Here is a 19,040-nt window from a genome sequence, read left to right as displayed (position 1 = left end):
ATTTAGAGGTGATGAGAGTTATATTTGAAGACAAAGAAAGTAGCTTGAACCTTGAAAAAACGTGAGTTGAAGGTATCAAACTTTTGGTTTTTATACTGATCAGAGCAGTTAAGAAATTACATATAGTTAAGAACTGAAAAAATACAGTCATCACCTTAAAATTTTACCATCTTACTACGCTTTGTCTAGCCCTTCCTGTTCTTATGAATCGCGTGACTGACATTCCCGATTATGGTGATCTGGAGAGCCTTTAGAAGGACCATATCCAGGTTGCTTTTTTATTTAAAAGCCTTACTTCGCACTTTATCTCTTCAAGACTAACCATTAGTTTAGGCATTTATACATGCCAATAAAATTGATACTTTTGCTGGTCCATACATTCAAATGCTGAAGGTTCAGTTAATACTGTTACTACATTCCTTAGGGTCCTTTCTCCACCATGTTTTACAATGAGATGTTTCCATTTAAAGTTGTACTGTATCTGCTCTGGAGTGTACCGAAGTGTGTCAGCTGATATAGTTTATAGTTTTGTGACTAACAATCACAGGAGTCTCATATTCACCACACACATTTTCATTTGACCCACAGAACTTGTCTGGCCACTGGTGCCCTTTCCTACTCTTTTTACTCACATTCCAGTCATTCCACAAATACTTAATTGAGCCCCTCCTCTAAATCAGGCACTATTCTATGTGTGGAGCTGCATCAGGGAACAAAGCAAACAAAAATCACACCTCATGAGCTTATACAAAAGGAAGTTTAAAGTACCCCGGACCTCCTTTTGGAAAAAGGCATGGATAAGCTGAGTACAAAGTACAAACACTGATAATCTGCGTGAAGAGACAGTGAGTTTGAGGAAGAGAGTAAGGGACCAGCCCCTGATTTGGTGCTGAATTTGGTTGCATGAGACTCAGGCATCACTTTGTATCCCCTCTTCCTCCTGGGTCTTCCCTGTGTTATTTTCTGTGCTGCACCCTTCTTACCTTTTTTTTTTTTTTTACCTCCTAACATTGGAGGCTCTGGGACCTTTATGCTTCTGTATTTATGTTCATGCTGGCTAATTTCATTCAGGCGCATGATTTAAAAAATTATCCATGTGCTTATGAGGCCCAAGTTTACAGCTCTAACTCAGATCTCATCTCTGCACTCCAGGTTGTTGTATCAGTTGCCTACATCTCTACCTGAGATGAGTTGGCCCATCACACTTGACCTGTTGGAAGCAGAACTCTCAACCCTCCCCGCTCCCCTCCCCACACATTTTGCTCCTGCCTTGGGCTCTCCCCACATGATTGAATCCTACCACTGTTCACCCAACTGCTCACACAGTTGCTCACGCAAATGATCATGGAGTCATCCTTGCCTCCTTTCCCCGTCACCAACATGCAACCCATAAGCAAAACCTTAACATACATTCTTTTTAAAAAATAATAATTATTATTATTTATTTATTTATGGCTATGTTGCGTCTTCGTTGCTGCGCGTGGGCTTTCTCTAGTTGTGGCGAGAGGGGGCCACTCTTCGTTGCAGTGTACGGGCTTCTCATTGCAGTGGCTTCTCGTTGGGGAGCACGGGCTCTAGCCATCCGGGCTTCAGTAGTTGTGGCACATGGGCTCAGAAGTTGTGGCACACGGGCTCTAGAGCTCAGGCTCAGTAGTTGTAGCTCACAGGCTTAGTTGCTCCATGGCAAGTGAGCTCCTCCTAGACCAGGGCTCGAACCCACGTCCCCTGCATTGGCCGGTGGCTTCTTAACCACTGAAGCACAATCCAAAGTGCTTGCTCTGGTTGCAAGGCTCTAGAACCGGTTTCCCTCCTCTCCACCTTACATTCTCCTCCTTTCCCCTGAATTTGCCCACATCAGTCCTCTTGACTTCCTTGCCTGGACCACCAGGTTCATTTTCTGCCCCGGAAACATGCTGTTTCCACCGCCTGGGCTCTTCTCCCAGTTATATGCATGGTTGGTTCCTTCACTTCATTTAAATCTCTGCTCAGATGCCACCTTCTTGGGGAGGCTCTGGTGACTACTCACTCTATTACTCTATCCTGTTGCTCTAATCCCTATTCCCTGCTTCATATATTTTTACTGTGGCCTGATATTATGTTACATACTGATTTATTTTTTGCTTGCCTCCCTTAAAATGCAAGTACCATGAGAAATCTTTTTTGCTTATTATTGGAAGTTTAAGAGTACCAGGTGTTTAACATGTATTTATTGAGTGAATGAATAATTAAATGAGTAATACTTCTAAGGGCTATAGTATTGTAGAAGCCCTAGCACTGCCACCAGTCAGTAGACAGGAGCATGACAAATTCTGTCCTTCTGCTGATTTTGTCTTCATTATTACCTGGAAGTTCTGAGATTCAAAGCACGAGATTAATGGAACATTTTCTGAAAGAATTCAACAGTCTCAGCAATGAATACCTTATTTATTGATTTTCTTATTTGCATCATATCACTAAACTGGTATGCCTATATTCTAAGGCAGTTATTTCCATGTATATTTCATTTGTTCCTTTTAGGGTTCTTTTGTGTATAAAGAATATAACGTGCTCAAATGTTTTAAAAACTCACATTCAATTAGGAGTTTTTAACCTAAGGACCAGGGAATGACTATATATATTACAAATAGGAAAGTATGGAATGAGGAAGTGATGAGTGTCAGACTGTATTGTGAGTGGTCAAATCATTTTGTTACTTTGAATTCATATTTTCTTTTTTGTATCCTTATCATAAAGTAAAATATGTGTACTAATTATGTGATTCATATTTCTGTACTTTGTGATTAAATATGCCAATCAGAATGGCTGAGTTTCATCTTATTTTCAAGAAGGGTCACCCCCGTTTCAAATATCTCATGAGTAATGTTTAACTTATTCAGCCTCTGATGCTTTTTTGCATGATAGTTTGGTACTACTTTTTCACCAAAGACAAACAACATTCAGGCAAATTAGTTCATGTCAATGCAATTGAATTCAGGCAAATTAATTCATCTCAATGCAGTTGAATGCAATAAGAAAGCAGACATACTTGGGATAATTAAAAGGAAATTAAATTTATTAGACTTTCAGCCCACCTTATTTCACAAAGGATATCAGCTGACTTAAAAAGTTGGCATACAATATGATTTAAAAATAAGGTGAGCTAGTATGGAGAGGAGGATATATTTGAAGAATGCAGTTAAAAATCTTTAGCCTGAGGCAGTGCTTTGAATGCTTCTTGAGTATGTCAGCTATTTGATGAGACATGCTTTATTGCTTTTCTACTTACATTCGCACAACCACTTTTCAGCAGAAAAACTGCATGATTTTAAACTTGATTATCAAAAAATCTTTTGAATTGAGTTATCCTTACTGAGCTGTGCCCTTGACTAATTTTTGGAACACATATTAATAGAAAAGAAGAACATTGAGAAATTCTCAGGGCAATTTATGCAGCTTTTTGTTTCCTCTTTAGGAAATGATGCAACATCAATTGTCAACTGTCTTCATATTTTGGGTCAGACTTTGGATGCAAGGTAAATGGATACATTTTTATTTAAATCAATGAGTATAATAATGATATACAAGAATAAGAAGAACCTAATGTCTTTATTCTTAGGAACTGCAATAAAGACTTTAATGTAGGTGAAAAGAATATCTTTTGTAAATTAGTAATACAGTGGCCTTTTATTATTTTTATGATCATATATATTGATATTTAAATTTTAAGTAATTTCTGTAGCAGCTCGGTATGTAATTGAGGGTTGAATTGGGACTGTATTATGTGAGGTAAAAATGATGAGCTACAACTCTAGAGGTTTTATTAGCCTCAAGGCATGGTAGTTGTTCTGCATATTTCTAATAACATTTAGCTTTATAGGAAATACGAAGGTTTTATTCTCATTTTATAGATGAGTAAAGTGAAGCTTCAGATTGCATAGTAAGTGTGGAAATATACCAGTTTCCAAGTCTGTGCACTTTCTATTCTGCACTACTATTAAAATGACCAGAAATCCAAATACAAAACCAATTTGGTTAGCATGATTGATTCAGCCTTTAAGCCATACATTTAATTTACTTATTATCCAGGATACATCTAAATAAAAGTTCCTAAAAGTCTTCTACATGAGAATATGCGGTGATACTCTTGAATTATCCATTTTTGTGTTTAAAAGTTTATTTGAGGTGTTTTGTATAATAAATGAAGAAAGGAGTTGCTACCATACACCTTCATTTTCTACAAGAAGTAGCGGTTTTAGAATGTCACTTCTCTACAAAGTTCAGCCTTCAGAGCTTATTTAGCAAAGATTGATTGTTACCCTTAAGGTAAACAAACAAACAAAAAAAATCCGTATCATTCGGTAACGTGGTTTATCTGGCATTAAATATTTCTTTCACACCCACAGCCTCAGGGAACATTCTAGTTTTGTTGGATTGGAGATGAACTAAACTGACTCAGGAGCTGGGTTTCTTAGTTATCAAGTAAATATTCTCAATATTTGAGACCACAGGTGGAAAACGTAAAGCATTAGAACTGCCGTTTGCTCCGAGGTCCTAATTTAAGTTGACTACAAAGGCATTTAGGAAACGTTATGCATTTACGGAGTGCTATTGCTGTAACTTCAAGTATATCAGGAAAGAATTATTTCAAAGTGGATTTTAAAAATTGAGTTGACTGAGTGAATGTTGTCATGGACAAAAATAAACACGATGTAGAAGCATGTTTTATGTGTATTTCACGTGCTCCTCTCACAAGATATAAGCTGTGTCTTCTTTACTCCCTAGGACTGTGATGAAGACTGGCCTGGAAAGTGTCAAAAGTGCACTCAGAGCTTTCCTGGACAATGCCGCAGAGGATCTGGAGAAGACGATGGAAAATCTTAAGCAGGGCCAGTTCACCCACACCCGAAACCAACCCAAAGGTGTTACTCAGATTATCAATTATACCACGGTGGCACTGTTGCCAATGCTGTCATCATTATTTGAGCATATTGGCCAGCATCAGTTCGGAGAAGATCTAATATGTATGTAAATCTATTACTTAGAGTTTCATTATCTACGTAGTACAATCACAAATTAACAGCCACAGCATCGAGGTTATTCAAACACTGCTTATACATTAAAATGTTTTGTTTTGTTTTGTTTTGTTTTTGAGAACACTTTAGGTTGACATTTGAGTTACAAAACCAAAACCATTCTTAATAGAGATAGGTCTCTGAATCACATGGATTCACAGAAGGGACCAGTAAGGTACTGGTTATGGACAGTCATGCCCTCATTGTTGACATCCAAGTTCCAAAGTTTACACTTTCTGTGGTGTCTCTTTCCATGGAAATTTTCTAATGCAGTTTCACCAAAGGACATGCAGCATTAAATGTTTTCAGGTTATTTCTGAGTCGATGCAGATTGTTTCTGCAAGCTATCCTATCAATAAATTTGAAGACTGCTGAGACAAATTCTGTGTCTAAATAACTGACCTACTAGGGTGGCTCAAATATCTTTTGTTTATAGGTTTTAGTATCTTTTCATAGGGGATTTCATCAGCCGTTTCTGGCTAGAATTCTGTGGTTATTAAAAATATCCACAGAATGCCCAAGGTTGCATGGAAAAGGAACCACATGACCTAAGTTCCTGCTCTCCTGCCTGTATGAACATGAAAAATGATACAAGCCCTTGTCTACCAGTCAAGTGGGTTTTGCTTGTAGATCCGCAGTGTTGTAGGTCTCCCCGGTGAAGTACAGCTCTGTGTAAAAACCACCTTTGTTCATCAGTGAATGACATAACCACTAGTTTCAAAACATTGACATTGACACTGCTTGAACCAATGGGAGCATTACTTACAGCCCCACGTGGACACAGAAACAAATATGGGGGATGAGGGTGATTTCTCCATTCATGTCATGGTGTGTCCTCTGGGAAATGGCAGCAGAGTTGCCATTAGAAATCCAAGGTTCTTAGTATTCTTTGACTGTTGAACATGTTTATTGGATCAGAGATCATCTAAGAGGTTTTACTTGATTTTCTAGCTTTAAAAACTACAGGAGTGACTTATTTATGCCTTGAATTTCAGGTCATTTCAGAAATAAATGATACACCCTGTTATCTAGCATTCTTGTTCACTTGAGACTTAAAATAAAAGGTACAGTCTTTATATACCTTTGGAACAGGAGTCAAAATGGACCTGTCCTCCCAGATATCCTTGTGCTTAGTTTTGTTCTTGAAGAAATCCTTTATTCTTATGGCTAAAGAAATTGTTCCTGATAATATTCTGTCCGTATAATCAGAGCACAATTCTTTAGAATGCTTTCAGCTTCTTCAAGAAAAGAATTTTGTTTGAGAAAAAGGTCTTAAATTTCATTTTATGTGTGTGTGTGTTCTTGCATTGCTTTTTTTCAAATATTAAAATGTTAGTATGCCTTTAATATGGAATTTTGTTGTTAGCCTAAACTTTCTCAGGACAATGTATTGATAACAAGTGGTTTTTTTTAAAGTGAGATTCTCTTTCTCCTTAGTGGAAGATGTACAGGTATCATGTTATAGAATTCTGACTAGCTTGTATGCATTGGGAACCAGCAAGAGCATTTATGTGGAAAGGTAAGATTTTTAAAGTTTAACTTTGTATTAATAGTTTTTCAAGGGTTATGATTATTTATTTCAAGGGTCTTCACTTTGTAACTTTTTCCTTAGTCATAAACTAAACAATCAGATTGACATATTAAATTCCTTGGGAGTAATTAGACAATCATTCAGCTAAATTTGAATTGATATAATAAAAGACAATTGCGGATTATGAACAGAAAATGTAAAGCCATAGTGGTAAAGCCTATATTTAATATAAAGTTTAAACTTAGTGTTAATGAGTCTTACGAAGGAATCTGCTAGTACAGTTTCTAATTCTATATTGGAAATACAAAATAAGAATGAATATAGGCAGTTAATTTTTTCATGTTCTCAAGTTCAAGAGGAGAAGATTAGCAGAGTCAGATGTTGTGGACAGGTCAAGTAAGATAAGGTGTCCCCACTGAACTGAACAAGAGAAATCACATGGGCAACTTCTGTAAGATTTCTGTGGAGGAGAGAAGAGAAAGAGGGCTTTTTTTAAAGTTAGAAGAAATAAAAAGACATTCTAATAGAAGACCAATAAATGAAATAAATAAGTCAAAGGATATTCTGAGAGAAGAATATTGAATAGATGTAAATTCTCCCCAAATTAATCTTAATTATAAAGAATTTCAAGTAGAAATTTGTTTTTTGTTGAACTTGAAAAAAAATTTAAAAGTTCATTTGAAAGAATCGATGCATGAGACTAGCCAATAAAATTCTGAGAGAGAAAATTAGAGTAATAAGGGCATTCACGTGACCTACCAAACATTAAGACTTAAAAAGCAACAATAATTAAAATAAGGTGACAATTACAAAGAGATAGGAAAGTAGATCAATGGAAAAAGATAATTGAGTTTACTCTGAATATTTTAAAAGTTTTACCTGCATTTTAAGTTAAACTTTCAATAGTTTCATATGATTTTTATGGCTATAAAGTATTTTATCCTAAGGAAGTATTATAATTTATTGAAATGTTCCTTTATTTTTGACATGTAGGCTCTTTTCTCTTTTTCACTTACATAAATAATGCTAGATCTATGTTCATAGTTTTCTGTGTATGTTTATTTTATTTCCGTTATCAGAATTTGGAGATCTAGGTTAAAGAGTATGCATATATTAAGGGTTTGTGATACACATTTTACTATCTTTAAAAAAAAAAAAGATTCAATTTGTATTTTAAAGTTTTACAAGAGAATTCTCATTTCCTCACATTTCTCATTTCTGATTATTATCCTTTTTTACTATTTATAAATTTATTAGTTGAAAATGAGTTCCTATTTTTATTTTCAAATGCATTTTTCTCATTACCAGTTACGAACTATTTGTGTGTGTGTGTTTACCTTACCATTTGTACTTATTTTATAAATTGCCTTTTCTCACTTTTTGTCCATTTTTCTATTAATGTATTATCTTACTGATGAGTAATAACCATTGTATTTGTCAACTATTAACTTCTTGCCTGTTATTTCTCCTGCTTTTATGACTTTTAGCATTTTTTTACCTTTATAGTGCTTATATACAAATCATTATGTGCAGATAGTTTTTTATGACATGAGAATTTTGGATTTTTATATAATCACATCTAGCAATTATACCATATATGTTTCACCCCCTTCGTTTCATGATTTTAAGAAGTTTATACTATACCCTTAATAGCTAGAAATTCAAATATTTATTCTCCTAGGTTTTTCATGCTTTCAGTTGTTTAGATTTACTTTTTAATCCTTTTCTTCATTCAGTTAATACTGATCAAATGTCAGGTTCTGGGATACAACAGTGAACAAATAGATCCCTGCTCTCAGATAGCTTATATCAAGAGAGAGAAACAAAACAAGGAAACTGATGAACGTAACGAGCAAGTTTTTGTGTGTGGGTTGGCACATAGTACAGAGAATGACGTGGGGTAATCAGGAATGCATCTTTGAGAACAAAGGCTTTTTAGACTGAGAACTTTCTCTACTCAATGGGAAACAGGTAGAAGATAAGTCAGGTGTAAATAGTTCTGTGTGTAATAGCCTTCATTGTCTCAGTGAAGTCTGACTTGAGTCTTCAGCCAGATGACCATTGAAGAAACAAGTGTGAGACGCTTGAGGGAGGCGTGGAATGTCTGAAATGTTTGTCTCTGGAGTATGAAGGGATTTACTGGAAATGAATCTGTTTCCTGTTTCTCTTTGGTGTTATGTAGAATTCAAAGTCAATTTTTAAAATTGTCCACCATGTCTCTAATATAATGATTTATTAAATATTTCTCTTATTTACTGATTTAAAACAAACTCTTCATCATATTCTAAGTATATTTGCTAGGTTATATTTCTAGAAATTCTGTTGTAAATTATTTGATTTTTAAATGATTAGAGCAAATACCATCTAGCCTGAATTGTTAGTATTTTCTAATACATTTTAATATCTGGTAGTCCAAATGCTCTCATACCTCAGCAGTTACTGTTATTGTTGTTACTACTCTTGCCTGGGTATTTTTCTTGATAGAATTTGGGATCTTTCTGTTAGATTCTTAAAAAAGATATATATTTTTTTCAGCTAGCTTTGCAATTATAAAGTGAGTTTGGGAGAATATAAAAATAAAAATTTGAAGTTGAGTAAAAGGTATTTTAAAAAAAATGACACTATACTAAAAAGAAAAGTAGTTATTTTAATACAACTCATTTAAAAGAAAAATTGCTATTTCCAGAATAGCAACAGAAATGATCAGAGTTGATCTGAGAGTTACTAATTGAATTTATATCTTAAAGTGAACTATTAAATAATTCAGATGAATTATTAATGAAATAAAAGGACTAGCCCAGTCAGATGTCTGGCAAATAGATTGTCTACTTTGGGGTCATACATGAAACATTTTAGGCTATTAAATTCTTAAATAAAGTATTTCTCATTCTTTTAAAACATTTATTGAACCCATATTATGTGCCAGAAATTTTGCAGTTCTGTACCCCTGTTTTTAGGTAAGGAAGGAAAAACTTGAAAAGAGTAAATAATTTTCCTATGGTGAATGACACAGTGTTAGGACTAAGATCAGGACTTGGGTCTGTCTGAATCAAATCCCGTGCTCTTTGTAATTTCTTGATGTCCTAATTATCTAATTATCTTTAGTAATGAAATGTTATGAAATGTTTGAATTGAACTTTGTCTTATTCAGTGTCATTCTATGAAGGAATATTTTCTCCTAGCTGAATATTTATCTAGTCATTTTTAATTAAAATATTAGATAATCAGACAGTGTTAATTTTAAGTATTTTTTTTTAGTGAGAAATTTAAAACTGTCTAAGAGAATTATGTAATCTTTTCTTAATTTGATCCATTTTATTGACTTTTAAATAAGATACATATTCAAAGTCATTTAAGGAGTTCATAATTTGCTGAAATAACTCACATTATTCTATATTTAATAAACACTTAAGATGCCAGTAAAGCCTTGGATTAAGTAGGTAACTGAGGGAGAGAGAATTTATATCAGTGGCAAGGGAAGCCTTGAATAAATTGATCACAGTCTGATTCCCTTCCTTCCCTTGAAAATGATATATTAATTTTAAGTGTTATCAATAGTTTTTAGCATCTAATATGTCCTTATATTTCATAGCTACCCTGAAATTACTTATACATAGTAAATTTTCAGAAAGTTTTATTTGTATGTTGTATTAGTACTTTATTTTTAAAATTTTTATCAAAATCCATTTATTCACGTGGCAAGAATTGTTCCTTAGGTCATCATGTTAAAAGAAAGAAAGAAAAAAAGTGAAATGTCCAAACTTATGAGGGAATTTACAGGGCTTGGGTTTTTTTTTTATTGTTGTTATTTTTGTCTGTACTGTTTTTAACTTCTTGTTAGCTGACAGATAATTTAGGTGTGGTTTTTTTATAATGGCAGGGAATTTGCTATTGAAAGCACATGATGTTTTGTAATATAGAAATTGGATTTGAGGGTTAGTTTTTATCAGTAGCAGTAGCACTATGATTGTCCTTCTTTTAGGTTGGCCTTTCCAATTTTAATGTAACTTCTTCAGTTTTTCACTTAGAAGACTTAAAAAATATAAGTGTTTTCCACTTATAGGCAACGTTCTGCATTAGGAGAGTGTCTGGCTGCCTTTGCTGGTGCCTTTCCTGTAGCATTTTTGGAAACTCATCTCGACAAACACAATATTTACTCCATCTACAATACTAAGTCTTCTCGAGAGAGAGCAGGTAACACAGAAGCATGTGCACTACTTGATATTTGAAGCTAAAACTTAATGACATTTGTTGCATTTTCTGACCGTGATTTTTTAATGGGCTGTTTTAATTTATTATCTCCATGTTATTTGTTCTTAGGTGTTATTATTTGGAATTTTTTGGAATGCTGTATCCTATTTCCATAGTGTTTCTGAAAGAAAATTAGTTTAATTTCTTCGAAGTCAATGAGCCACAGACAAATTAACCCTCTTAATAATAAGAATAATCAGCAGATATGGAAAAATAGGTCAATCTGATTTCTGATTCACTTATCTCTTATAGGTAGTCAGTAAGTGTATGGTATTCTTATTTGTTACAGTTACAGATTTGTACCTTTCATTTCTCTTGGTTCACTGGGTATGTCTATCTTATTGGAACAGTTTTATTCCCTGTGATGTTTTTCTGATATAGTTTGGTCCTCTAAGCCTAATAAAGTATATTTTATTTTAATCATTTTCCAAAAGCCCTCAAGAGTTTCCCCAACTTGAACAAGAATTATTAGCTGTTCACAAATGCATACGTCTCTGGTGATGAGATCATTTCTCTGTGTAATTCATGTCTATATGGGAGCTACTGGTTACAGTGATTTTTATAGTGAATTTTTTAAGTAAACCTTTTAAAAACTGGAATAATCATTATTTAATTTTCCTAATTTATGATTCTAATTTCATATCACAGAGGAAGTTAAAGAAAAATATGTTAAATATAACTTAGCAATATTTTTTATATAAGTTGCACAATATATTTGTAAACAGTAAAACACAGTTGAGTTTGGATTGTTAATTATCTGTATAAGCATGTCCTATTAAGTTGTCTTATTAAGGTTTGTTGATTCATTAATATTTTTGTAATGAATCAAGAATGAAGCAGATTGTTATTTTGTTACAGATAAGGAAATACACAGAGCAGATAATTTCCTAGCTTATTTTCTATAATATGTCATTTGCATAACAAAGGAAAGGAATTGTATTTAATGATTCTCCTTCATTCATTTTTTTAGTCAAGTCATTCAACAAATGATCATTGGTAGATTGAGGAGATGGTATATAGAAAGATAAATAAGATTTGATTTTTTTCTTCAGGGAGTTTTTAGTTGCAGTAGAGGGAGAGAGACTGCTGAATATATGTGATGAATTCAGAATAAAGAACACTGGGGGGACTTCCCCAGTGGCGCAGTGGATAAGACTCTGCACTCCCAATGCAGGGGGCCAGGGTTCGATCCCTGGTCGGGGAACTAGATCCCACATGCATGCCACAACTAAGGAGCCCACATGCCACAACTAAGGAGCCCGTGAACCACAAATAAAGAGCCTGCCTTCTGCAACTAAAACCCGGTGCAACCAAATAAATAAATAAATATTAAAAAAAAAAAAAAACACTGGGGACACAAAAAAGCAGTTTGAGCTGAGAGCACCTGGGAAGGCTTAGCAGAGTTTGTACAGATGAGCCTTGAAATTAGGAACACTGAAAGTCTGGTACGTTAGGAGAAACGTCAAGTACTTTGAGGAGGCAGTAGCTTTCAGGAAAGAAAGAGAAAAGATGAGGCAAGAATGGAAAGCCAAGAAGAGGCGAGGTAGGCTTCCTGTGTCAGGTAAAGAGTGGGGACTGTACCAGTGCAAAAAGGATCCTTTTATTGGCTTTTAAAAGGGGAGTAACATGAGTAGCTTTGCATTTTAGAACTCCATCATGGCAGAAATAAGGAAGACGAATGAGTGTGTATCACCAGTTAGATAATGATTGTGGTAATGCAGAAGAAATCTAATTGGGCAAGACCCCCTGGATGGAGTCTATAGTGAAGAGGTTATGAGAAATCCTAGAGGTAGAATCATCTCCTGTAGGAGATGAAGGAGCATCACAACCTAGAATTTCTCCCAGGTTTCTAGCCTGGGTGACTCATTGGATAATGTTGTCTTCACGAGATAGTAGTGCAGGCTCAAGAGGTAGATTGGAGAGGAAAGGTCAAGTTTAAATTTAGACCCGTTGTATTTTAGTTGCATTTGACACATTCCTTATGAGACACACAAAAAAACTTTAGGGAATATGGCTTTGAGAGTTATTCTCTTATAGCAGAAGCCTGTAGGAATGGCCAGAATTGCCTAGGCAAACATATAAGCTGAAAAAGAGAAGTGAGTTCAAGATAAATCCCTAAAGAAAACCCATATTTAAAAGTTCAGCAAGAAGAAAAGAGTCAACAAAAGGAGACTGACAAAATTCAGAAGAGAGTCAAGAAACACTGAATGCATTGAAGTTAAGGAAAAGGGGGATTTTAGGAAAAGGAACTTAGGTCAGTGATGTGAAACGCCCTTGAAACACTTAGTAAGATAAGGATTGTAAAGGAATAAATTTGTTCAGTGGTGAAAAGCAGAAGCCTTCAGTTCTGTGGCTAGGAGAGCACCTGTAAAGGTAAACAGCCTAGGAGGGAGCTGAGCATGTGTATAGGTTTGCTACGGAAGAGGCGGGTAGAGAAGGAGCTGAAAATACAGTCCTGAGCAAGGCGGCTGCTGGAGGGTAGACTGCATCAGAACACAGGTGAGCCCTGAATAGGGACCTCAGAACTCCTGCTGAAAAGGGGAACAGACATGAATGTGAGACCAGACACAGCAATCCTGTCCAGATGAGGGCAGGCAGTTGGAATGTGAGACATCTGATATTCCTGTTTGTTCTGAAGTAGAAGGATCGGTCATTTGCTGATCTTCAGGTGGTTGGGTAGGGACTCAGGGAAGAAGAAAGCTTGAAATAGCTGCCATGGGAAACTGCAGAGGCACAGGGAACTTTACTCAATATCCTGTGATAAACCATAATGGAAAAGAATATAAAAAATGAATGTCTATATGTGTATAACTGAGTCACCTTGCTGTACAGCATGTACAGCAGAGATTGGCAGGACATTGTAAATCAACTATACTTCAGTTTAAAAAAAAAAAAAAAAGGAGAGGAATCCAGCTGAAGGCATGCCAGGTCTGGCTGAGTTTTGAAGCCCAGTGTGAAATGGTTGCTTGTGTCTGTTTCGGGTCACTTCTTTCACTGAATACATGTCATTTGTACATGTGCTTCTCTAGCTCTTAATTTGCCAACTAATGTCGAAGATGTTTGTCCAAATATACCATCTTTGGAGAAACTCATGGAAGAAATTGTGGACTTAGCTGAGTCCGGTATTCGCTACACACAAATGCCACACGTGATGGAAGTTATCCTGCCCATGCTGTGTAGCTACATGTCTCGTTGGTGGGAGCACGGACCCGAGAATAATCCAGGGAGGTCTGAGATGTGCTGCACGGCTCTGAACTCAGAGCACATGAACACGCTGCTGGGAAATATCCTGAAAATCATATATAATAACTTGGGAATTGATGAGGGAGCCTGGATGAAAAGGTTAGCAGGTAAGACTGGGAAGGAATGTGCCACTTCCATTTGTTTATTTCCAAAAAGATTTGAAATACAGAAGACTAAAATTTGTCTATCTCAATCTTTGTGAATATTTGCTCTGTGCTCAAAAAATATTCTGGATTATTTCTGTCATGCTGTTCTAAAAAAAAAAAAAAGTAGATTTAATCAGACATTGGGTAACTTTCCATATAGTTACTACTTTTAAGTGAGTAAACATTTTTCTAGATTTGACTAATCTCGCTAAGATTAATCAGTGGACACAGCAGTAAAAATTTATGATTCTGCAGACAGAGACAAAAATAAAACTGGATTTTGAAGCCACCCAGGTTTCGTCATCTCTCTTAGCAGGAATGGGGGAGGACAATCAAAAGATACAAATATTTACATTTAAGCTTCTGAATCATTGCACTATTTATATTGAGTAATTGGAGGCAATTTGAATGCCCAGCCACTAGAGTATGGTTAAATAGGTTGTGCACGTATATACCAGAATATTATGCTTTTTTTCAAACATTAAGATTTCAACAATATTTTATGATGTGGAAAATATTCAGAATATCGTGAAGGGTTAAAAGAAGAACTTTAGGGGCTTCCCTGGTGGCGCAGTGGTTGAGAGTCCGCCTGCCGATGCAGGGGACGCGGGTTCGTGCCCCGGTCCGGGAGGATCCCATGTGCCGCGGAGCGGCTGGGCCCGTGAGCCATGGCTGCTGAGACTGCGCGTCCAGAGCCTGTGCTCCGCAACGGGAGAGGCCACAACAGTGAGAGGCCTGCGTACCGAAAAAAAAAAAAAAAAAAAAAGAACTTTAAAAATTTGAATTCAGGAGTTTACATATGATATTACTTATTGGGAAAATTTCCAAAAAAACTACACCAATGTCTTACGAATTTGGGTAGGGTAATTATGGATGATTTTTAACATTTCTCTTTTATACACTTCCCCAGTGTGTGTATGTTACTCTTAGGGAGAAAAAAATTCCTTTTAAAATGGCCTAAAAAACAAACTTATGGTTACCAAAGGGGAAAGGTGAGGGGGAGGGATTAATATATACACACTACTATATATAAAATAGGTAATCAACAAGGACCTACTCTATAGCACAGGGAACTCTGCTCAATATTTTGTAATAACCTATATGGGAAAAGAACCTGAAAAAGAACGGATATATGTTTATGTATAACTGAATCACTTTGCCGTCTACCTGAAACTAACACAGCATTGTAAATCAACTATACTCCGATATAAAGTAAAAATTAAATTTAAAAAAATGGCCTAATGAAGTTTAGAACTGTTGTTAACAACTACAACTACTATTAACTAAAAGAGCAGTATTATATGTAATCTAACTCTTCCACTGGGACAAGGATGGGGACAGTTATAATGAGATGGCATAGTAGTTAAGTAGGTAGTGGTCTCATATAAGTATTCAGTGATGTGTATCTCTTCTAAAAAAAAGGGCCGGGGGAACTTTTCCATTTGGGGACTTTTCTTCTTTGTGTGAAAATAATCGATTTCCAAAGTGAATGAATGTCTTTTTTAAAATTCTAAATTAGCTGCCAATTTCTTTCTTTTTTGAAAACAAGGAAGCACATCAGTTTCAATTCAGTAATCATTTTTGAACAGCAGCTATGTAATTAGGTTTGGGACTAGAAAAAGGACTGAGTCATGGGCTGAATTCTAAAGGAAGTCATGTGCTGGAGGAGAGGGAGGCTTAATCATGCTGTACAATTGTGATGACCATCTAATCCTCATTTTAATGAATGTTTATGCAGAGCGGAATATTAATGTCTGTCTTCAAACAGTATTTTCCCAGCCTATTATAAATAAAGTGAAACCTCAGCTCTTGAAAACTCATTTCTTGCCATTAATGGAGAAACTCAAGAAAAAGGCAGCGATGGTGGTATCAGAGGAAGACCATCTGAAATCCGAGGTCAGGGGGGATATGTCCGAGGCTGAACTTCTCATTCTAGACGAGTTCACCACGCTGGCCAGAGATCTCTATGCCTTCTACCCGCTCTTGATTAGATTTGTGGACTATAACAGGTAGAATGTTCAAAAGTGATTTAATTTCTCTAATTCAGTCATAACCTTACTGTGTTCATATGTCCCAGTGGAATTGCTTCATTCACTACTTAGCAATGAGTCTGTCACAATGATGACATTATCAGATGTGAATTTCACCAAACATCTTAAAATTACAATTGGAAATCCCATTGTGGAGCAGTCTGCCTTGTGGGTGTAAAAGCTAGCACTTTGACAGTTACAATGTTTAAATGATTTAAAATGTTACAGCTTGTACACTGAAGCCATTTATGAGCTCTGTGGACAAGCATTGTCACCCTCAGTTTACTTGGTTTCACATTTAACTTTAGGAGTGTGATTTTTTTTTTTTTTAATTAAGGAGTAACTGAGACACCACTTTATTTATTATGTGATCTAGGGCAAAGTGGCTAAAAGAGCCCAACCCAGAAGCAGAAGATCTTTTCCGTATGGTTGCAGAGGTGTTTATCTACTGGTCAAAATCCCATGTAAGTAGGAAAATACTGACAGTGCTTATTACTCTCTGGAATATGTTAAGGACTTTCAAAATTTAATGAATTTTCCGATCCCCTTAGTAAATACCTATCAGAGTGTTTCTCAAGGTAATCTCCTTAGTATCACTTAACTGGTCAGGAGAGAGACTAGGTTTCCCTGGGGAGTTTGATGCAATATCAGCCTTCTTTTGAGTTTTGTAATTTATCTTCAAACAATCACAGAGATTTTTAATTGTGCTGAGTATTTATCATAATCAGTAGGTTTTTAGATGAAATGCCTAGTGTTAGTTTCAAGAATAAGAGAAAGAATCTGAATAAGTGCTTTTGAATCTCATGGATATATTTAAAACACAAATCTGTTAATATATGTTATATACGTTCTAACCCAGATTTTTAAAGGTGAAACTATGTGAGCAGTTATAATGTTATTAATAGTAAAATTAGAATGTTAATATGAGCTGAATGAAAATTGAGGCTTAGTCTATTCACTGTCCTTCATGCAACATCTTTTATTACTCATAAATTATTAACATATTTAGATGCTTACCGTGAAATTATTTTGTTTGGGTTATGCTCCTTTAAAAAAGAAACACGTATAATTAGATTGTTAACCTCTCTTTTAAAGCTCTGTGATTATTTCTCCTTTTATTCTGTATTTGCTTTCACTACTACCACTGCTTAAACACTTGACTTTGCCAGTGTTTGTATGTTCCTAAATTAAAAATGAATAAAATAATTTGTAGGTATATGAAAAAGTAGATAAAATATCTGACAAAATGGAAAGTGGCGTTATAGTTGTGCATGCCCTTAGGAAATCTGTGTTTATCCCAAAAGGCAGTATATGCTTTCCACCAGGTAGTTGGTGTTTGAGTATTCATTCTACCCCTTGGTAGGTGTGTGGCTCGGTTACTTAAATTTTCTGAACCTCAGTATTCTCATCTTTGAAACATGCGTATTTCTACCTAGTTCCCAGAATTGTTGCCCCCAGCCAAGCACCCTCATTTAATATTCAACAACTATTTTTTTCCTTTCTCTATAAGTCTTCTATATCAAATTACTACCTACCTTTGTAGAAAGTTTGGGTTCCTTTGTAACCTCTATTCCATGAAGTACTTATCTGTGGTTTTAACTGAAACTTCCTTTGGGACTTCTCAGAATTTCAAAAGAGAAGAGCAGAACTTCGTCGTACAGAATGAAATCAACAATATGTCTTTCCTTATTACGGACACCAAGTCAAAGATGTCCAAGGTATTACTATCATCTGTTTTACTTTCTAGAAAATGTGTGAATATAACGTTCATTAGTTGAGTTGGTGGATATTTTTTAGATCTTTTGAAGGTTTGTAACTGGAATTTGATGGGTTTGATAATATGTTTACTGATTAAATACACACACACACACACACACACACACACACACACACAGTTTTAAGGGTACCTGGGACTTACTGTAATCAGGTGTGGCAAGACATGTAGACATAGAAATGACCGTCATGGAGGAAGAAGATTTTACTCACAGTTGCCTGGAAACAGAAGGTACGGCATATAGTGAGGACACATGGGGAAGCACCAGGCTCAGCCATGAGGTGGAGGGAGCAAGGGGACTATGTGGACAAGAGCCTTTATTATGGTTTCTGTGGAAAGGAGTGGGCGAGGTAGGGTAAGCAGGTTTAGCATTGGCTAGCTTGAATCATTTCAGTGGGCTCTGGGGTGTAGGGACTGTCCCTAGTTGTCTGGTACATGGCCCTGGGTGATGAGGGCAGGTGGATTGAGATTCAGGTAAAGGAGGTGATTGGACGACAAGGACTCTGAATTGATTGGTTTGTGTATGAAAGGCGTGCTTGCAGTCAAGTAATTTTCCATCTCTAGGAACTGACTAACCCTGGGAGCGGCACTCAAAGATCAGCAGGGCCCATGATGTCAAGGCATCACAATAAAAAGACATGCTTAATATACACACACACTCACAAAATTGCCAATCAGTATAATATAGATATAATTAGTCAATAATATGTATTCATCAGAGGAAATGTATGTACACTTACGTGTGTCAAATAAATACACCGCAAGATAATTAGCTGCATTGTTTAAGAACCACATGGATTAATTCTAAGTTCTCACATATGAAGTGGAAGTTTTTGTTTTCTGCATCACTCATGTTGGGGACTTGGGGACCTTTCAAAACACTGAAAAATATGTGCCTTTATCTTTTGAATTACCACTGAATAAGAAAATGAATATATTAGATGGGGTAACACACAAAATATACTACCAAATGGTCAGAGATGCAAAGTAGCGTGGCACGGTGGCCACGGAAAT

At 35.7% G+C, this 19,040-nt stretch overlaps 1 protein-coding gene across 7 annotated transcripts in view; it reads left to right on the top strand.

Annotated features, from left to right (window-relative positions):
- The window catches only part of RYR2 (ryanodine receptor 2), a 746,950-nt gene that overhangs the window by 611,355 nt on the left and 116,555 nt on the right, over window positions 1-19,040 (top strand). For all 7 annotated transcript variants that reach the window (XM_067025663.1, XM_067025662.1, XM_067025661.1 and 4 more), the window contains 8 exons: window positions 3,452-3,512; window positions 4,762-5,000; window positions 6,489-6,570; window positions 10,646-10,776; window positions 13,863-14,183; window positions 15,991-16,231; window positions 16,629-16,716; window positions 17,878-17,970. In XM_067025663.1, coding sequence (XP_066881764.1) covers window positions 3,452-3,512; window positions 4,762-5,000; window positions 6,489-6,570; window positions 10,646-10,776; window positions 13,863-14,183; window positions 15,991-16,231; window positions 16,629-16,716; window positions 17,878-17,970 — 1,256 coding nt within the window. The remainder of the gene's footprint in view (window positions 1-3,451; window positions 3,513-4,761; window positions 5,001-6,488; window positions 6,571-10,645; window positions 10,777-13,862; window positions 14,184-15,990; window positions 16,232-16,628; window positions 16,717-17,877; window positions 17,971-19,040) is intronic.

Source organism: Kogia breviceps, chromosome 2, assembly GCF_026419965.1.
Source record: "Kogia breviceps isolate mKogBre1 chromosome 2, mKogBre1 haplotype 1, whole genome shotgun sequence".
In the NCBI taxonomy this organism is placed as follows: domain Eukaryota; kingdom Metazoa; phylum Chordata; class Mammalia; order Artiodactyla; family Physeteridae; genus Kogia; species Kogia breviceps.
The sequence above is the reverse complement of the archived record's forward strand: the minus strand, read 5'-3'. Positions and strand labels throughout refer to the sequence as shown.